General features: G+C 42.4%; 1 protein-coding gene across 1 annotated transcript; it reads right to left on the bottom strand.

The window, feature by feature from the left end:
• Window positions 1-18,469: 18,469 nt before the first annotated feature.
• LOC137709156 (uncharacterized) lies at window positions 18,470-18,913 on the bottom strand. Its single transcript, XM_068448273.2, has one exon. It carries the CDS (start codon window positions 18,911-18,913, stop codon window positions 18,470-18,472), a length of 444 nt encoding a protein of 147 aa, XP_068304374.2.
• Window positions 18,914-19,276: the final 363 nt, after the last annotated feature.

The raw sequence follows: 19,276 nt of genomic DNA, 5'->3' as shown, positions 1-19,276 counted from the left end.
ACGGCCCTTGAAGAAAGTGTTCATCGTTCATCCTAAGATCAAGCCCCAACGGCCCCTTGGATCAACAGCACAAACAAATCCACATCCAATCGTTCTTCAAGACTAAGCCCAAAAGCCCTTGAAGATCTGCTCATCCATCAACCTTCAAGATCAAGCCCAAAAGCCCTTGAAGAAATCCATACACCTATTCTTCAAGATCAAGCCCAACGCCCCTTGAAGATCCGTTCATCAACTGTTCATCCTTAAATCAAGCCCCGACGGCCCTTTGGATCAACAACTCATCCACAAACCTACACCATACGAAGATAGAATCAGAGGACCAAATTTGAGAGAGATCGTAACCCCGAAATCATAAACACAAAAATATTATTTTGTGCACGTTTATTCTGGTTTCTTGTTTCAAGGAATCTTTCGTGTTCACAAATTTGGCACGCCCGGTGGGACATCTCTACCTCTCATCTCTATCCTCAAATCATCGAAAAACGCAAATGGCATCAAGAAAGGATCAAGCTGTTCCTGCAATCAAAGCAAAGAACAAGAACATCATCGCCGCAAGTGGTGATATTTCGGGCACCATAACCCGAAGTAAGGCAAGAGCTCTTTTTGCCGCGGCTTCCGCCCCTGCATTAACTCTGTCAAAGGAACAAGAGCACCTGAGGCACGAGCCTGTGATCACCCTAGCCTCGCTAAGGGCATCAAGAGGGGAAAGCCTGAGGAAATACTCAGAGTCCCTACTCTCCGACGCTGATTCGAGCGGCAGTACAACCATGCAAGTCATGACCACTGGAGTAACTTCAATTGAGGAGCAGCTAGCTCAGATGAATGAAGCAATCGCAAAGCTCACACGGACTGCAGAGGAGAAAAACTTGCAAACCGCCGGACTCATCAATCGTCTGGAGGCACAACATGGCCTCAAAATGAAACCAAGCTCTCTTCCAACTAAGAAGACCGAAGAAGGCTTTAACCCAAATGCCTACGAACTCATGTCAAAGGCTAGGCATGACTTTGCTTCCTCTTCAAATCTTGGAAAGAAGGTTTTAAACACCGTCAATGACAAAGATCGTGACCTCACCGAGACTCAAAAGAAGTTGAAGGAGCATGATTACGGAATTGACAACAACAAAGCTGGACTTGGCTTCACACCAAATACACCCGTGAAGATTTCAAGCAAAGTGAAGAAAGCTAGCGCTCAACACATCAGCGTGAGCATTGAACAAGACCAAAAAGAGCCTAAACCCGCCCCTCGGACGTCGGTCTTCGATAGGATGAGCCATTCAAGCTCCAGAATTTCAGTGCTTAATCGCATTGGTAGTCAAGGCCGAACCTCTGTCTTCAAGAGGCTTAACGCGCCAACATCCCAAAACTCTGTTTTTGAAAGGTTGTTAAAGCCTAAGAAACAAAGCAACACAGCTATCTCTCCTCTGCGACGATCAGCTTCGGAAAGATTTGAAGATAATGAGAAGCCTTTTGGAAAGAGGAAGACAACACCAAAGGAAGAAAAGTTCGATGGGTTAGCAGAAAAAGGCGACGTTCGAAGCTTGATTCCTTCAAGGATGAAGCGCCAAGCAATCCTAGAGGTCGACACAAAAGGACCACTAAAAGTAAGGAGGCGCATCATCGTCCACACTGGCAAATCTTCATGCCAAAAAAACGAAGAGGACGGCACTGAAGATGAAATCCCTAAGAAAGATGTCACTTCTGGCTCTTTCGACTCAAAGTCTTCACCTCAACTGTTGGGGGCATGCTCCAAGTCAAGTGAAATTGAAGGATGGACTCATGTCACTGCGAAGAAACTGCACGAGAAACATATGTCTTCTCCACAAGTGCACCAATCAGAAAGGAGGGAAAGCAGCTTTCGCCAACCTCCAAAGCAATGTGAAAATGTTGAAGATAAGAAAATTTCAACACAAAGATCGTTCATGCGCGATCTCTTTTTCATCGAAGACTTATTCAATTTCTCGATCAAGGCTCCTTGCTATGAAGATTGTGAGGAATGCCTTTCGAAGATCGCTTCGAAGAAATTGGACAAGCAGCAACCATCTTGTCCACAAGCTCATTGTCTGCACGAGTTGAAACTGCAAACGACACCACAAGCTCCTCGTTCGCACGAGCCTAAAAGGTGACACCAAAACGCTCATTGCCTGCACGAGCTGAAACTGCAAACGGCACCAAACGCTCCTTGCCTGCACGAGCTGAAACTGCAAACGGCACCAAACACTCCTTGCTTGCACGAGCTGAAACTGCAAACGGCACCAAAACGCTCATTGCCTGCACGAGCTGAAACTGCAAACGGCACCAAAACACTCCTTGCCTGCACGAGCTGAAACTGCAAACGGCACCAAACGCTCCTTGCCTGCACGAGCTGAAACTGCAAACAGCACCAAACACTACTTGCCTGACGAGGAGGTGTTCTACATCGACATCTTCCCAACATGGACGATGTTCTTCGACGGATCCGTACGAGCAGACGGAGCGGGGGCAGGAGTAGTATTCATGTCGCCACAAAGGCAAATACTACCTTACTCCTTCCAACTGAATGAGCTATGCTCCAACAATGTTGCTGAGTACCAAGCATTGATCATCGGGCTCCAAATGGCGATCAACATGGAAATCACAGCTCTTGAGGTATATGGCGATTCCAAGCTCATAATCAATCAACTCTTAACTGAATATGAGGTGAGGAAAGATGATCTCGTCCCATACTTCTGGCTAGCGACCCAACTGCTACAAAAGTTCGAAGCTGTGACACTAAAAGGTACCAAGAAAGGAAAATCAAATGGCAGACGCTCTCGCCAATCTAGCCTCGAGTATGACACTAAGAAAAGATGAAGTTGAATACGTGCCAGTAAAGATGGGTGATTCCGCTCGTTAATGAAATGTCACTAGATGATACAAATGTCATCTCAGTACTTCCAGTCGATGCTGAAGAGTGGAGACAGCCGCTGATCGACTACTTAGAGCACGGAAAGCTTCCAGATGATCTCAGACACCGTTCCGAAATACGTCGACGAGCACCTCGCTTCCTTTACTACAAATGAACACTCTATCGACGCTCTTTTGAAGGAGTGCTCCTGAGATGCCTAGGTGAGGAAGAAGTTAATCTAGCCATGGAAGAAGCACATTCAGGTGTGTGTGGGGCACATCAGTCTGGACCAAAGCTACATTTCCGTCTTAAAAGAATGGGTTACTACTGGCCGAGCATGGTGAAGGACTGCCTGGAACACGCCAAAAGGTGCCAAGCCTGCCAATTCCACGCCAACTTCATACATCAACCGCCTGAACCATTACACCCTACAGTTGCTTCATGGCCGTTCGACGCATGGGGATTGGACGTTGTAGGACCAATTACGCCAAAGTCATCTGCAGGGGAAGCTTACATCCTAGCTGCAACAGATTACTTCTCCAAGTGGGCTGAAGCCATCCCTTTAAGGGAAGTAAAAAAGGAAACTGTTGTTCGTTTCATCAAGGAGCATATCATCCACCGATATGGGGTGCCTCGCTACATTATCACTGACAACGGAAAGCAGTTCTCCAACCGACTCGTGGACGAGCTTTGCGACAAATACAAGTTCAAGCAGCACAAGTCTTCCATGTATCATGCTCCGGCCAACGGCCTTGCGGAAGCATTCAACAAGACGCTGTGCAACCTCCTGAAAAAGGTAATCGGGCGAACAAAGAGAGATTGGCATGAAAGAATAAGTGAAGCACTTTGGGCATATAGGACTACACATAGGACTCCTACCCAAGCTACACCTTATTCTCTCGTATATGGCGTAGAAGCTGTTCTACCGCTCGAAAGTCAAATTCCCTCACTAAGGATGGCTATACAAGAAGGCTTGACTGATTAAGAAAATGCAAAGTTACGCCGTCAGGAGTTGGAAGCGCTGGATGAGAAAAGGCTCGAAGCTCAACAACACTTGGAATGCTACCAAGCACGGTTATCCAAGGCATTCAACAAGAAAGTCCGCCCAAGGTCTTTCCAAGCCGGAGATCTCGTGCTGGCATTGCGTATGCCTATCATTACAACTCATAAGACAAAAAGAAAGTTCACATCAAAGTGGGATGGACCCTACGTAATACAAGAGATCTACACCAATGGTGCCTACTTAATCATGGCAGAAGACGGGTTGAAGATCGGCCCCATCAACGGCAGATTTTTGAAGCGCTACTACCCCTAAAGTAAACGCACCACGCTCCTGGCCTGCAAGAGCATAAACTGTGTACGGCAAAATCATCATCAAAACCATCACTCATTTGAACTACGTTATGACTTGATCCCTTCTTTGGAAGAGTACGTAGGCAACTTGAAACTTCAAAACTTCAAGTACAGTCACATCAAAATAAATAAATAAATGTTTCATTAAAGAAAGTCAATTTTATTACATCATCAAAAAAAAAAAAAAAAAAAAAAAAGATAGAGCTTTCACAAAGGTTGTTCACGTGAAGCCCCACTACGTGGCAAAACTCTAGAAGCGGAAGGCATCGGAGCAGAAGACATCGGAGCGAGAGGCATTGAAGATAGAGCATTCGAGGCCTCAATGCTGGGTGGAACGCTAGATGACCCAGGAAAAAGGTGCCTCTGGAGATAAGTCGCAAGCCTTTGACGGTCACTTTGAATTCGACCTTCAGATTCTTGCAGCTCATCAAGCTTCCTCTTCATGCCCGTCGAATAGTTATTTGCAAGCACATGCAAACTTCTATTCTCGTACTTAAGCTGTTTGATCTCTGGCTTAAGATTTTCCACCTCTGCCATCAATGATTCCACTTGACGGGATCGAGCAAGCAGGCGTTGGCCCATGTTGGACACAGAGCCCGCACACTGAACACTGAGAATGAGGGACTCTTGAACGGCCAACTCATCAGACCGTCCTGAAAACAGCCTACTATCTTTGGGAGTAAAGAGGTTCCTAGCTACTATCGTAGCTGTTGTTGCATCCGTCATCACGGAGTCTTCACCTGTAAGAGGGCCATTAGAAGATAAAAAAGACGGGCACCATACCTTAGCCTGACACGGCGTAACCGGATCACTGCTGAGACTCAAATCTAAGCAAATGTTAGATGGGTTGGCCATTTTTCAAAGGTGTTAAAAGAGAAGGGTCGGATGGAGAAAAAAAATCTCAAGGGGCTGTTAAAACAAAATACACCGGAGATGATTTTCAGGAATGAGCAACCTTCAAGATGTGCATGTTGGAGGTAATCGATACCTCTATAAAGAGGAGAGGTGACACGACCACCGATTCAAAAATGGAAGAGACACCACTCTTCAAAATCTCAAAAGCCAGATAAAAGGCATAAGTTAGGCGACGCTTTCTCGGCTTTTCAGAAAACGCGTTCAACTTTGTCAAAAGATCTCTGACAAAGCCGCATCCGCACTACTGTTTTCCATTCAGAAATCAAAGAGGCGCTTGCTCAAAAATCGAAGAAGCATTTGTTCAGAAATCGAAGAGACGCTTGCTCAAAAATTGAAGAAGCGTTTGTTCAGAAATCAAAGAGGTAACACCCTCCGAACCTCAAAAGCTGGGCCGCTTATTCAAGGATCGAAGAGTCATCACTCTCTGAATTTCAAAAGCTGGGCTCTTCCAGATTTGTCATTACCCTTCATATGCAACCCCAGCTTTGCAGAAATCACGGGCAACTTTGTCAAAGATTTCTGACAAAGTTGAGAACGCGTGAATCTTACTGTTCAATTACCCAACAGTTGTCGACAATGGTAAAGGAACAGTACCACCACTTGCTATTGGGAAATCCCTATATATGTCAACCTTCATCTTTTATGGCAAGGCAGACCTGCAAAAAAAAAAAAAAAAAAAAATGCCAAACTCTTCCTCACCTCTGAGGGCGCACTCCCAGCAAAGCCTTTCGAAATACTCAATTTTTTCTTCTTCCCCAAAGAAGATACCAGATGCCTGGAGTACAGATGACCCAGGAGGAAACGGTAGATTGAAGCATGTGGAGACAAGCACAACAAATACATGTGTTGATCCATTCGCCGCTTCTTCAAAAGCAAAGGTATCTCATATCATCAAGGTTAAAAATAAAAGTATCTCATATCATGCTCTTTCCCTGTTTTTTTCTTTGTCCTCGTTCTTACTCGCATGGCAAAGTGAAAGAAGCAATCAGCCGGCACTTGGAGTCAGTCTTCCGATCTGGAACCGACTGCCTGGAATCTATTCTCTGGTTGCTTACCTAGCGTTGTTCTCGAGTAGTCATCTTCAACGGTTGATACACTTCCAGAGAAGGGACCACTTCTGCAAAGGGGAGCAAGTAAGGCAAGTGAAAATGATACATTAAAGCATGTGGAGACAAGCAACAACTGCATATGCTGAGCTATCCTCTAACCCTCTTCAATACGAATTGGAGAGATTGAACAAAGAAACAGAAAAAAAGGAGTAAAGCTCAGACCTTCGGGGGAGACCAAAAGAATCCTGCTGCCCAGTTCAAGAGTAGCACAAAGGAAAATCAACGATTGGAGGAAACCAGAAAATCTTCCAGTCGAACTCAAGATCAAGCCTCGATGGCCCTTGAAGAAATTTCCAGCCCAGTTCAAGAGTGGCACAAAGGAAAATCAACGATTGGAGGAAACCAGAAAATCTTCTAGTCGAACTCAAGATCAAGCCTCGATGGCCCTTGAAGAAATTTCCAGCCCAGTTCAAGACTAAGCCTGTGGAAAATCAACGATTGGAGGAAACCAGAAAATCTTCCAGTCGAACTCAAGATCAAGCCTCAATGGCCCTTGAAGAAATTTCCAGCCCAATTCAAGATCAAGCCTCGACGGCCCTTGGGTTGACATCTACATTAAGGGACTTCAAAACGCATCTTCTACACGTGACAAACACATGTCTACGACGCGCCTTGAAGTGGGGGCATTTGTAGACATCGAAATTTCAGTAAAACAAATGTTTACCAATGCATTAAAGTTTTGACGTGTCAAGGCATACATGGCATACGCCACGTGTTGTACAAATTGTACACATGGCGTGTGACTCAACAAAATAGGAAGAAATACCCTTGAAGGATTAAACAAGTTTTTCTTCTCATTTTGGGCAATGATAAGGCAAGTACATTTCAATCCATTGAGGATCAAAACAAGTTTTTCTTCTCATATTGGGCAATGACAAGGCAAGCACACTTCAATCCATTACGGATCAAAGCAAGTTTTTCTCATTTGGGCAATGACAAAGCATACACATTTCAAGTTTAAAATGGTGTTAAGTGGGAAATTAGGCCATAAGTTAGACCACTTCAAGTTTAAAATGGTATTAAGTGGGAAATTAGGCCATAAGTTACACCACTTCAATTTCAATATTGCATTAAGTGGGAAATTAGGCCATAAGTTAGACCACTTCAAGTTTAAAATGGTATTAAGTGGGAAATTAGGCCATAAGTTACACCACTTCAATTTCAATATTGCATTAAGTGGGAAAATTAGGCAATGGTGCTTGGAAAGGAAAAAAATATTTTGTGGTGGTGATTCATTCTCAAAGCCTATAAATAGGCTTCTCCATCAAGGTATCAAGCATCAAGGAATTCACAAATACATTTCTCTACTCCAAAATTAGAAGAGAATTCCCCAAATCCTTGAAGCTTTGAAACTCCAAAGCTTCCAACCATCCAAATTCCCAAGAATTCCGAAGGATCAAGAAAGCTCTCTTCGTTCTTCGTTAAATCCTCTTTCAAGATCAAGCCCCGACGGCCCTTGAAGAAAGTGTTCATCCGTTCATCCTAAGCATAAGCCCCCAACGGCCCTTTGGATCAACAACCTCAACAAATCCACACATCCAATTGTTCTTCAAGATTAAGCCCAAAAGCCCTTGAAGATCCGCTCATCCATCAACCTTCAAGGTCAAGCCCAAAAGCCCTTGAAGAAATCCACACAACCATTATTCAAGATCAAGCCCCGACGGCCCTTGAAGAAAGTGTTCATCGTTCATCCTAAGATCAAGCCCCAACGGCCCCTTGGATCAACAGCACAAACAAATCCACACATCCAATCGTTCTTCAAGACTAAGCCCAAAAGCCCTTGAAGATCTGCACATCCATCAACCTTCAAGATCAAGCCCAAAAGCCCTTGAAGAAATCCATACACCTATTCTTCAAGATCAAGCCCAACGCCCCTTGAAGATCCGTTCATCAACTGTTCATCCTTAGATCAAGCCCCGACGGCCCTTTGGATCAACAACTCATCCACAAACCTACACCATACGAAGATAGAATCAGAGGACCAAATTTGAGAGAGATCGTAACCCCACAATCATAAACACAAAAATATTATTTTGTGCACGTTTATTCTGGTTTCTTGTTTCAAGGAATCTTTCGTGTTCACATATACATTTATCCGTCCCACCTAAATGTATTACCCCTGCATCCAACCGAGTAACTAGAGTAAAAAAACTAATCAGATCAGCAGTATTCCTAAAAAAAGGTAGCAGCAGCATCGCAGAGACTCAGTAGAATAACATTTAGCCCTTGACATTTTCATGCAAGTTGCCACTTAGGGCGCTCTTTGATGAAGTGACACTGCCCTTCCCTGATAAGGTTTCCGACAGATCCTCAAACTTCATGAACTGCCCCACTCGTGCTGCAGCAAGGTGCAGTTGTACTCCTTTGGTATCTGAAATAAGCAAATATACATTAATATATAAAGTGACTGATTACCTTCGGAGTCTCAAGAACACGGCCCTTGACCTGACTCGGTTCTTTTTGCGACGTCATGCATCACTTTCGACCACCGACTACAACAAAACCATCGCCTGAATTGGAAAATACAACATATTTGTTAACATATTATTTCCTTTCGTGGCTTTAGAGGAAATGTGAAATATTGGCATTACAAGGGGCGCTACGATTTCAACGAATAGCAAACTGATGAACATAGCGGCAATTAGATGAAATAATATAAAACAGTAGGAAAATATGTGTCATAGATTTGGATCTAGGACTCATATTCGTGAAGTAAAAAGAGACTAGTGACACGCTTTTATGTTTTATTCGCTCAATGTGCTAACTTTTCTTTCATCATCTGTAATAGCAAACGTCATCTGAAATGAAATAGAATCGCATCACACTTTTGTCAATTTGCTACACTAAATTTGGTTTGTGTATATATGGTTCATCAATGACTCCTCCATCACAAACCGAACATGAAATCTGGATGAACAAAAGTTCCATGCTTTCATCTCATAAAAAGAAGCCATGCTTCACCTCATATGGACAAAATCTATACATTTCTCAAAAATCCCGGATTATCAAATGAATACAGAAAGGAGGATGTCTCCAATTTGTATACGTGTGCACGAAAGTTCTCAATATTTTTCGAACCAGTTCAAAAACAAATACAAAATCTTCTTTATTTGAAGAAAAGAAGATGAACATAAGGGTATAATCGTCCAATGGTTAATGTGACCACAAAACGAAAGCAATCACTGTAAATTGACATAATTAGTGTAAAAGGGATCTCGTGTCAGGGTCACGATCGTCCAATGAGGTTAATTGGGGCCAAGAAATCCCTTTGTATAATTCGAAATTTTGTTAGTTACAACGGAACATAGATGATATATCACGTATTTTTATGTAAGTAGTGAAAATTTTAATTTGTAAGTTATTAACCTTTTAATCACATAACTCACAATTTATAAAATACACGTGATATACCACCTCGTGTGACCATCACACTAAAAAATCTCTCTTACAATTCACACGACATTACCAGGTGTGGGCCCCCCATGAAGTTGTCGGCAATTAAATTCGACCAAGTAGGGCACTAGCATTGGCAGTAGGAAGTGAAAAATTTTCAGAACCGAGAGGAGAACCTTGGCCCTTCAGTCACGGCTCAGCTGCGGCTCGGTTGCGTACATGGTGATTGGCTGAGGTGAAAAAGTGACTGCATCAAAGGAGACGTGTAATTTTGACAAAGAGCAAAGTAGTGAAATGTGATGACAGTTAAACACGTATGATCTGAGATGCTAATAGAATTTGTGTGACTTGTAAATTTGGACAGACACTCGAATTCGCGGTATCAAGAGACAGTGACACGATTATATTTTTTTTATTTTTATGCGTGTTTACTTTCTATTCGACCGTACAGAACGATAAAAAAACATTGCTTACAATTGGAAAACGATATGTTTATTTAATTTGGATTTTTTTTGTTGTTGTTGAAATGAAAGAAACGTGAACAGTTTACACCATTAAGTGACGCGTGTGTTGATGAAGAACATTTTAGTGAAACCAGATGGACTCATTTATGACCTCTTGATCACCGATTATAGCTGTGGTCTGATTGGATGAGTTCCCTTACATTTACCATCACATATGAAAATTAAGAAAATTACATGAGCTTAACATTACAATCCATTGTAATTCGATACCTAAAAACAATAATCAGATCTGATAGAGTGATATTTGATTACCATAAATCTATTTTTCACCTTTATGAGTTACTAGAGTAGCTAACTTGGTAATGTTTTTTTTTTCTTTTTTTTTTCCGTCCAAAAAATAAGGTTACAAGTTAGCCAACTGTCACTTTTGAGACTTAACATCTTCACAATTTCAAATTCCCAAAATTGCGAAAGAGATTATCTTCATATCTATATATCTAGAGTCCAAAAATCAAATGATCCATATCTTTAAAATTTAATTCAACGGCTCAAAGCAGAAAAGTTGTAAAAACTTTTAAAAGCTAAAATAGTTTTTAATCATAGGATCAAATTTTAAAGGCTAAGATTATTTAATCTCTGAACTTCGGATGCATAGATTTGGAGATGAGCTCTTCCTCCAAAATTGAAACATTCTTGTAAGTAGAGAACACCACGTGTCATGTGTTTGTGGAAAAATGTCCATCAAGGCGTACAAATTAGTCCTCTGGGTAGGCCTCTTAGATGTGGAAAGAAATGTAAAGTATGTCAAGAGCAGCAGCAGCATAAGGAAGAGACCATGAAGTTGGCAGTTGGTCAAGGTAGTTAAAGCCAACTTAAATTATTCAAAGCCAGCAGTAATAACATAACAACAACTTATATAATACAAATACAATGTAATATATTGTCTCTGATGTTTGGAGTTAATTATACAATATTATATAGAGAAAAACGTACACATATGATCCCATCAGTTACGTTAATTATCACATTAACAGTGTATAAAAATCACGTAAGTCCTCCAGTAAACAACTTTTTCTTTTTTTGGAAACAGTCCTCCAGTAACCAACTTTAGAATGAAGTTAAACATATAGCCTTCATAGAATTAAAAAGCTAATTCGCCTTCATATTGGTCGGTTTTTGTATCGATTATTAAAATCCCAAAATTAGGTTATTATTATCTCCGACATTTTAGACAAATATAGACCAAATGTCCAAGAAAACTAGGAAAGGAATCAATATTGAAAGTGGGCAAGGCGACAAATTAAAGGCTGCTCAAATCTTGCTTTGCAAAAGTCAATCATGATTAAGACCATTTCCAATATTCAAGGATAAAGTTTAGAAATTTTAGTCAAAATTTTTTGGCTTAAATGTTAAAATAGTCTATGTGCTTTAGTCATTAGGTTAATTTAGTCCACGTCTTTTTAATTTGGTCAATTTGATCATTGTGTTTATCTCCATTAGCCAATTAAGGACATTTCCATCTATTTTTTTTTAAAATATTATAAATTATTATAAGTTTATTTATAAAATTATAATAGTTTTGATTTAAAATATTTAAAATGAAATAAAATAAAAAATTAAAAGAAAAATTATTTTCCTCCAAATCTTCGACCTCCTCCCTAATTATCCCATCTCTTTTCTATGTCACAACTGTGGATGCAAATTTATTCCTTCTTGTTCTTGGACGAAAATGTATCTGCAAAAATAATTAAAACCTTAGGTCAAGGCTAAGAGTCTCACGTGCCTACGATGAATTTGGAGGGGGGAGGGGGCTTTGGCCCAAGAACCTCTAATGCCGAAGTTAGAATTTTGAGGGAAAAGTGTTTGGAGAATTTAGAGGATTTGGTAAGAGGATTCAACTTAGGTTTTTGGAGAAAATGAGGTGATATTTATAGGGGTGTGGCCGACCCCTTTGAGAGAGATGAGAACCGACCACTTTAGTGGTTTTTTGGGTGTTAATCACCATCAATTAGCTAATTAATGAATTAATTGAGTAATAAATCAATTAATTAGCTAATCAATATAATTTGAAAGAAAAAATTTGGGAGTTACCTTGTGGGGAAGATTTGATGAGGGTTGATGAACTAGGTTTTAAATAAATACCTATTTTGATCACTTTTGACTTTGATTGAGTGATGATTGTCCGCTACTCGTGCATAGAGGTTCCGATATGCATCGAGGGTAATCTTGTCTTTTTACCCAAAAGTCCACGTGTCGCCTCCATATTTTTTTTGATTATTTTTGGCTCCTCAAATGCCCCTACACATGTTGGGCTGCTCACAGGAAAAGGCAGCAGGTGTAGAGATCTTCTTGCTTTAGGAAACGTAGGATTGTTTCCTATTTTGATGTAGATTCTCTATTTAATTGGAAATTAGATCATTCTAGGAAAGGGAAATAAATCACTTCTAAAGTCTATTTAAGTCTACCTTAAGTAGATGATTAAATCAACTTTAGAGAGCAATTTATTCTACCCTACAAGAGAGAGAAAGCTAGCTAGAGGATATTTGTTCCCCTTCCTCTTGCAATCTTCTACACTTGCCCGTGCAAAAAACCGTCCTTTGTTGCTTTCTTTGTCTTCTCCACCTACACCGAGGTAAGAAAAATTTAATTTTCCTTGTCTTCTTTTTGAATAGTGTTGTCGCGGGGCAGCTGTTGGGGTGGTGCAGCACGTCGACTGGTAGGGGCTAGGAGTCAGCTCGGTATGGACCACTGCTTGGGTTACTCGGCTTGGCTAAAGCCAATGGCAGCTTATGTGGCGGGGTAACGGATTGAGGCACTAGGGCGCAGTGCTAGGCAAGCCGCATGGCTTATGTCCTTTGGACTTTTGGACTTAACGTAAGCGAGACTGGTAATTGAGAGAAATAAGGAAGTCGTAGGCCTCATGGGCTGTTGGAATGCTGGGCATGTAGGCTTCTTGCTTGCTGGTCTAAGAAAACAAATAAGGGAAAAGCCAATATGTTATTTACTAAGTACTGTGAATGGTGTTGGTTGCTTAGTACTTTTTTCTTGGACAAAGGTGGGCTGCTCCTGAGAGAGAAGGTAAATAGGATTAAGGCGGATGCATTGGTTCGTCTGATCGTTGTCGTGGAGCCTACTATGAATGAAGGTGGAAAGAAGAGATCTTCCCCATTTACTCAAAAGATGCTGGTTGAGAAAAAATTGAAGACTTACTTCAATGCTCGTGAGGGTTCGCTTGCTGTCGAGAGGCCTGTAATTGACATGACTTCTTCTAATGGAAAGAAAGATGAGGCTGCTAGATTTGAGCCTATGACGCTTGCCATGTCGAGAATGGCTAGTACGATTGCTGATAGGATTACTCAGCGTAAAGGTCTTGTCATGCACCTAATGCCAAAGTCTATACTAAGATATCCGTTGGGAGCTAAGTATGGTTCACCTTTGGAGAGGCTTGCTATTATGAAGAGTAATAAGGTGGACTCTGCTACTAAAGTTGCGCTAAGGCCCACTCCCTCTGCTGCTAAGACTGATTTACCTACTGGGAAGGAGGAAACTGCTCGCGTGGGCATCTGTGAGAAATCCACTAAGCCTGCTTCTAGGGAGGCTGTTGAGATATGTGCGCTTTTGAAACCAGATCTGCTTGAAGACATGGACGTTTATGCCAAGTTTGTCGATGTCGTTAGAGGGGTTGTTTGCCTAAGTTCCTTTGCGAAGCATACGACCGAGTATATGAAGACTGCCCTACTTACCATGATGCAGAAGACGGTTATTCGGGCAGCTGAGTCTATGCTCCTTGACCAAAAGGAAACCAAGGCTGCTAAAGAGGTGGTAAAGGTTGTGGCAGCTGAAGCTTATTCTTCTGCCGAGAAGATCAAGAGGTTGGAATCTGAGTTAGTCACTTTGAAAGGGGTCTAATATCTCTGCCCTAATTTCTCTGCAGCTTGAGACCGCTTGCCAAGAGATCGTTGACTTGAAGACTTGACTTGACGCTATCCAAGTTAAGTTGAAAGTGCAGAGAAGGAGATTGGATGTTACATACCTCAGATTTAAGATCTTGAGCGTGTCGTTTCCGAGCTTCGTTTCGCTGCTTATGTAAAGGATGAAGAGTTGATTGTTGCTTATAACCAAGTGATCTACTTCAAGAAGGTCGTTAATAAGCTTGAACCCCAAATATTGGAATTCCAAGGTACACTGAAGATTAACAAAAGTTTGAAGAAATAAGTAGATGAGTTGCAACGTGTCCGTGTTGGTCTGCTCAATGAGAACAAGCAGCTGAAGAGTGAGAAGGCTGGGCTCAAGGCTTCGCTTGTTTAGAGTCATGCCGATTTCTACAAGGTGGGTTATGTAGATCATCTCTTTGGTAGGTCGTTTGACTTCGAGTTTGCTAGGAAAGACTTCGAAACCTTTTATATTTCGCTGGAAGACTTGCTTGCCTTTACTTTTGAGGCTTCCATTGGTGAAGTAGTAAAAAAAGTTGGTGCCCAAGTTGGGGCAACAAGGGATGAAATGCTGGATGGTGCCGCTGCTAAGGGTGTTGTGGCTGCTGAAGATGTGGCGACCGAGTAGTCGTGGAGCAACCAAGCTGCTGATGAGTAACCTTCTATATAGTCTTTAGGATTTTCTTTGCTTTCCTTGTTGCTTTTGCTTTGCTTGAACTCCTTCGGTCTTTGCTAGTAGTTTATCAATTTTGCTCGAAAATTTAATAAACTTGCTTCCTTCGCTTTTCTCCATTTTTGATTCTTTTGTTCATGCCCTAAACTTTAGACTTTATAGACCAGTGGTAGGTGTGTTATTTTTTTATAAGCAACCATAGGTGTTAGTGTAGAACTTTGCAAGGTTGTTAGCCATAGGGTCGGCAGCTGGACGCCTTACTTACAAAAACAGACAAGTCCGTGTGACCATTGTGCTGTTAACCTTGGCTTTCTCCAATTCTGTAGGTTGCGTAGCAAGTATCACAACACTTTAGGACTTGGTGTAAGTCGTTCCGCGCTTGGTAGAGGTGAAGCTTATTGACTACATAGCATGTCGGCAGTGGATAAATCTTCGTATATGTATGCTAGCTTGTTTAACCTTTCATAAGAATGTGTGGTTGTATAAGTCTAGCACAGCTTTACTGCTCGAATGGCAAGTCGTAGATAGTCTTTTGGAAACCGTAGGCTACCTTAGTGCACTCGATAACAACTTTAGGGTTCTAGGGTAGCAGTCTATAGGGCGTACTGCGTAATATGCCTCAGTCTCTGAGGCATGGTTCCCCATGAATTAGGCCAATAGACCCAAAATCTTTTAGTTAGCTAAGCTTTGAAAAATACCATTGTGACTACTTCTAGGAATCCTGGTGCAAGCCATCGTGTACCTAGTTATACTAGGGTAGCCCGGCTCATCTATGTCTGGATATTCGGGGTGCAAGTTTATCATTCTGCCCTAGAAAGCAGACCCATATGAGTGTCGAGGAATTGGTTTACTCTCTCGTACTGGAGAGCAATTAGTTTATCCTCTCGCACTAAAGAGCAGACCCAGATGGGTGTCGGGGAATTGGTTTACCTTATAGCACTAGAGAGCATAGTTGGTCCCCCCGGAGGGGGGCGCAATTCCTGCAATAAGTCCTTATAAAGGGCGCGATTTTCTTTTAAAGTACATGAGTGATTAATTGTTGTAAGCATGCAGTCGAGCCAAGTTGTAGATTACTTTTGAATTCCTCATTGAAAAATGAGCGAAACTAACGAAAACTTAGTTGTAAGGTAGGAACTGCAAAACAACTGGATAGTCATTGGCTTGCGAGGTGGTACCTATCGAGTTATTTGAGTCTTAGGACTTTGATGTGGTGGGATGTCACACATGGTATTTTTTCAGATTGTAGGTGTTCTATTGCTTTTTCAATCTCTTTGTCATTCATGGTGGCGATGGTGTAACTACCTTTGCCGCCCACTTGTTGATCTTTTACGGACTTTCCCAGATGGGATCTATCTTTTTCGAGCCTTCTTTGCGGGCAGTGATGAAGGCTTTTCTTAGGACTAGATCTTTGAGTTGGAACTGTTGGATCTTGGCCTTTTTGTTGTAGCTGGAGAGAAGCTGCTGCTGGTAGGCTGTGATGCAGGTGATGGTCTGTTCGCGCTTCTTTTCTGCCAGATCTAAGCTTGTGGCCATCTCTGTTCTGCTCAATGCATGGCAGTAGAGTGCTGATACTTGGCATGATAATATTTGGAGGAATGATTGCTTTTGAACTAAATGCCAAAGAGAAAGGAGTCTCACTGGTTGCTCGTCTTTTGGTGGTGCGATGCCCATAGACATCCGGGGAGTTCGTTTGGCCATTTTCCTTTTTTGTCGGTGAAGGATTTCTTAAGGCAGTCAAAGATTGTCTTGTTGGATGCTTCGAGCTGCCCATTGCTTTGAGGATATCTTAATGTGGACATGTGTTACTTGATATTATACATTTGGAAGAACTTTGTCAAATCTTTGCCCACGAATTACGGGTCGTTGTTGGTGACGATGGATTGGGATGCCAAATTGGAAAATAATGTTCCTCCTTATGAAACACTCTATGTCCGCTTGAGTCATGGTTGTCATGGGCTCTGCTTCTACCCATTTGGTGAAGTAATCGGTTGCCATGATCAACATGCCTTTGCCCCTAATAGTAGGAGACATTGGCCCTACCAAGTTGATTACCCATTATATGAACGACTAAAGACTCATCTGTGGGTGTAGCTTGTTGGTAGGCAGTGTTGGTATCGGTTTGTAGCGTTGGCAGCGGTCACACTTTTGCACTAACTCTTTAGCGTCTTGATGCATGGTAGTCCAGTAGTAGCCTGTGTTAAGAGCATTCTGCGCTAAGGATTCGCCTCCAGAGTGATTTCCACAGATGTCTTCGTAGATTGAGCTTAGAACCTTTAGGTCATTGGGAGACGCTAGGCAGCAAAGATGTGGTCTAATGTAGGATATTCGGGCTAGAATGCTGTTCCACATGTAGTAACGCGCTGCCTTTATTTGGAGTTTTTTAAACTCCAACATTTTCGTGGGGTTGTAGTAACCTGTGTCATTGACCAGGTAGTCTATAATAGAACTTTGCTAGTTTGAAGTTGTAATAACCAGTGACACTTCGGCTGCTGGCTCCGCCATTATGCTTGGCTTGTCTAGATATTCCATTAAGATAGAGCGTTTAATTGGTGGTCGAGGACGAAACCTAGCCCAACTAGTGTGTCCGCGTGGGCGTTGTTTGCCCGCGGAACTTGAGTGAGGGTGTAAGTCTGAAATGTCTCAAGTTGCTTGTGTACTTTAGGTATTGGGCCATCCTCAGATGTTTTTCCGTGTACTCCCCAGTAGTCTAGCTGGTGATAAGTTGGGAATTGGAATGAATTGCGAGCTTTTTCACTGCCAAGTATTTTGCCATTCGAAGGCTGCTAGCAGAGCCTCGTACTCTACTTCGTTGTTGGATGCCTTGAAGCCTAGAGTAATCGCTTGCCTGAGCATCGAACCGTCTGAGATGACAAGGACCATGCCTACTTCCGAGCCTTTGTAGTTGAATGCTTTGTTGACGTGCAAATGCCAGAAAGCAGGCGTGGCTAAAGCGTGCTCGGCTGCATCCGGAGTGTCGTTGGGTCACTCTATTACGTCGCCTAGGCTAGGCGTGAAGGCGCGGTAATTAGTAGTGGAATGAAGAGGCGGTAAGGAGCCGTAGAGCTGGGGCCATGTTACATGTAGTAGACGATGCTCAATTACCGGTATCAGGTCGTTCTAGAGCTGAATTATTGAGCAAGGGTTGGCCGGGGTCGTGTGACGCGTAAAAGGAGGTGGTGCTTAACTTGTCGATACATGTTGCTCATATGTAGAATCTTCTGGGGCGACGAGGATAAAACTTGCTTTCAAGTGTCTTTTTAGTGTTCATCTGCCCTTGGTGTGCCTTTTGAGCTGAGTTGTTGCGTTCGTAAAAAAACTTTGCATTGCCAGTGTCTGCGCATTTATTGTCACATGTCTGGATTGGGCGAAATAATGCGTCATGAGGATGACTGGTGCGTCTAAAGGTATAACTTAAGCTTCTGGGTTGTAACAACTGTCGCCAAAGTTAGGTTTGGAATTTCTAGTAGTTGGTTTCCGCATCAAGGAGTATTTTTGAACTGTGAAGTGTAGGTAGTTGGGCCCCCAGCTTTTCTCGTATGAGGGTAGAGCTTATTGCTGCTTCAGATGCGGCTGTTCATCTAGTCAAACCTTGACTCTACTTCAGAGTAGTGGGGGAATTCATATTCAAGATTGCTCGGATTTGCCTTGAATATGCATCAGCGAACTTCGTCCCAAAGTGCATGCTTCTCTGCCAGAGTGAAAGAGTCTGCCAGAGTTAGATCTTCTTTCATGATCAATTCTCCGAACATCGGGTGGTCTGCGATGAGTCATTTTTGAAATGTTGCTTTAGCTATTGAGTCATTGCATCCGACTATTTTTTCCTTCTCTACTTTGAACCTCTTCACATAGTCTGGAAACGACTCATTTAGGTCCTTTTTGACGTTGAACAAGTGGTATAACTTTTTCTTGATCGAGCGATATGATGAATATTCTTTGGTGAAAACCAAAGAAAATTTGTCGAAACTCCGGATGGATTGTGGCAGCAGGGTGTAGAACCAATCTTGCACCTTGCCTTGTAGAGTGGTGGCGAATGTCTTGCACATGAGATCGTCGTTGCTTCGATAGAGGATTATTGCATTCCGGTGGTGCTTTAGGTGTCTCTTTAGGTCTCTATCCCATTTGAAGAATGTGAAATGTGGCATGCTGAACTTGCATGGAGGTTCTGCCTGCTCGATCTCGTTCGTGAAAGGTGACTTGCTTATGTTGGTCATGTCTCATCATAGTGCCTCGTTAGTGACTTTGTTGCATTGGAAATCACGTAATCACTCAGTCATAAGATTTTCTACTTCTTCCTGAATTTGCCTTTGTTAAGGTAACGGAGCTCTTGGGTACCCCTAGTTGTGACCTACTGGTCTAGGCTGCTCTTGTACGTGTTCGGCTCGTCTATGCCACAACTACGGTGCATGTGGTTCGTTCCTAGCAGGCGAGGGAATTCTTCACAGGCTGCTGGTTGAACTTGAGTCGGACTAAGTAACTGTTTCTCTCCGTCCTTCGTGCTGCCTATTCCAATGTGAGGTGGATGATGGTCCTTGTGGGCCTAGCCGTTAATGAACACTTCACCTGGAAGGTTGCTC

The sequence above is a fragment of the Pyrus communis genome, chromosome 17 (assembly GCF_041283825.1).
Source record: "Pyrus communis isolate YQ-2024b chromosome 17, ASM4128382v1, whole genome shotgun sequence".
Classification (NCBI taxonomy): Eukaryota; Viridiplantae; Streptophyta; class Magnoliopsida; order Rosales; family Rosaceae; genus Pyrus; species Pyrus communis.
This window is presented reverse-complemented; position numbering and strand designations above follow the sequence as displayed.

Coding starts and splice junctions, on each gene's coding strand:
- LOC137709156 (XM_068448273.2), bottom strand. CDS start 18,913: ATGACCAACATAAGCAAGTCACCTTTCACGAACGAGATCGAGCAGGCA.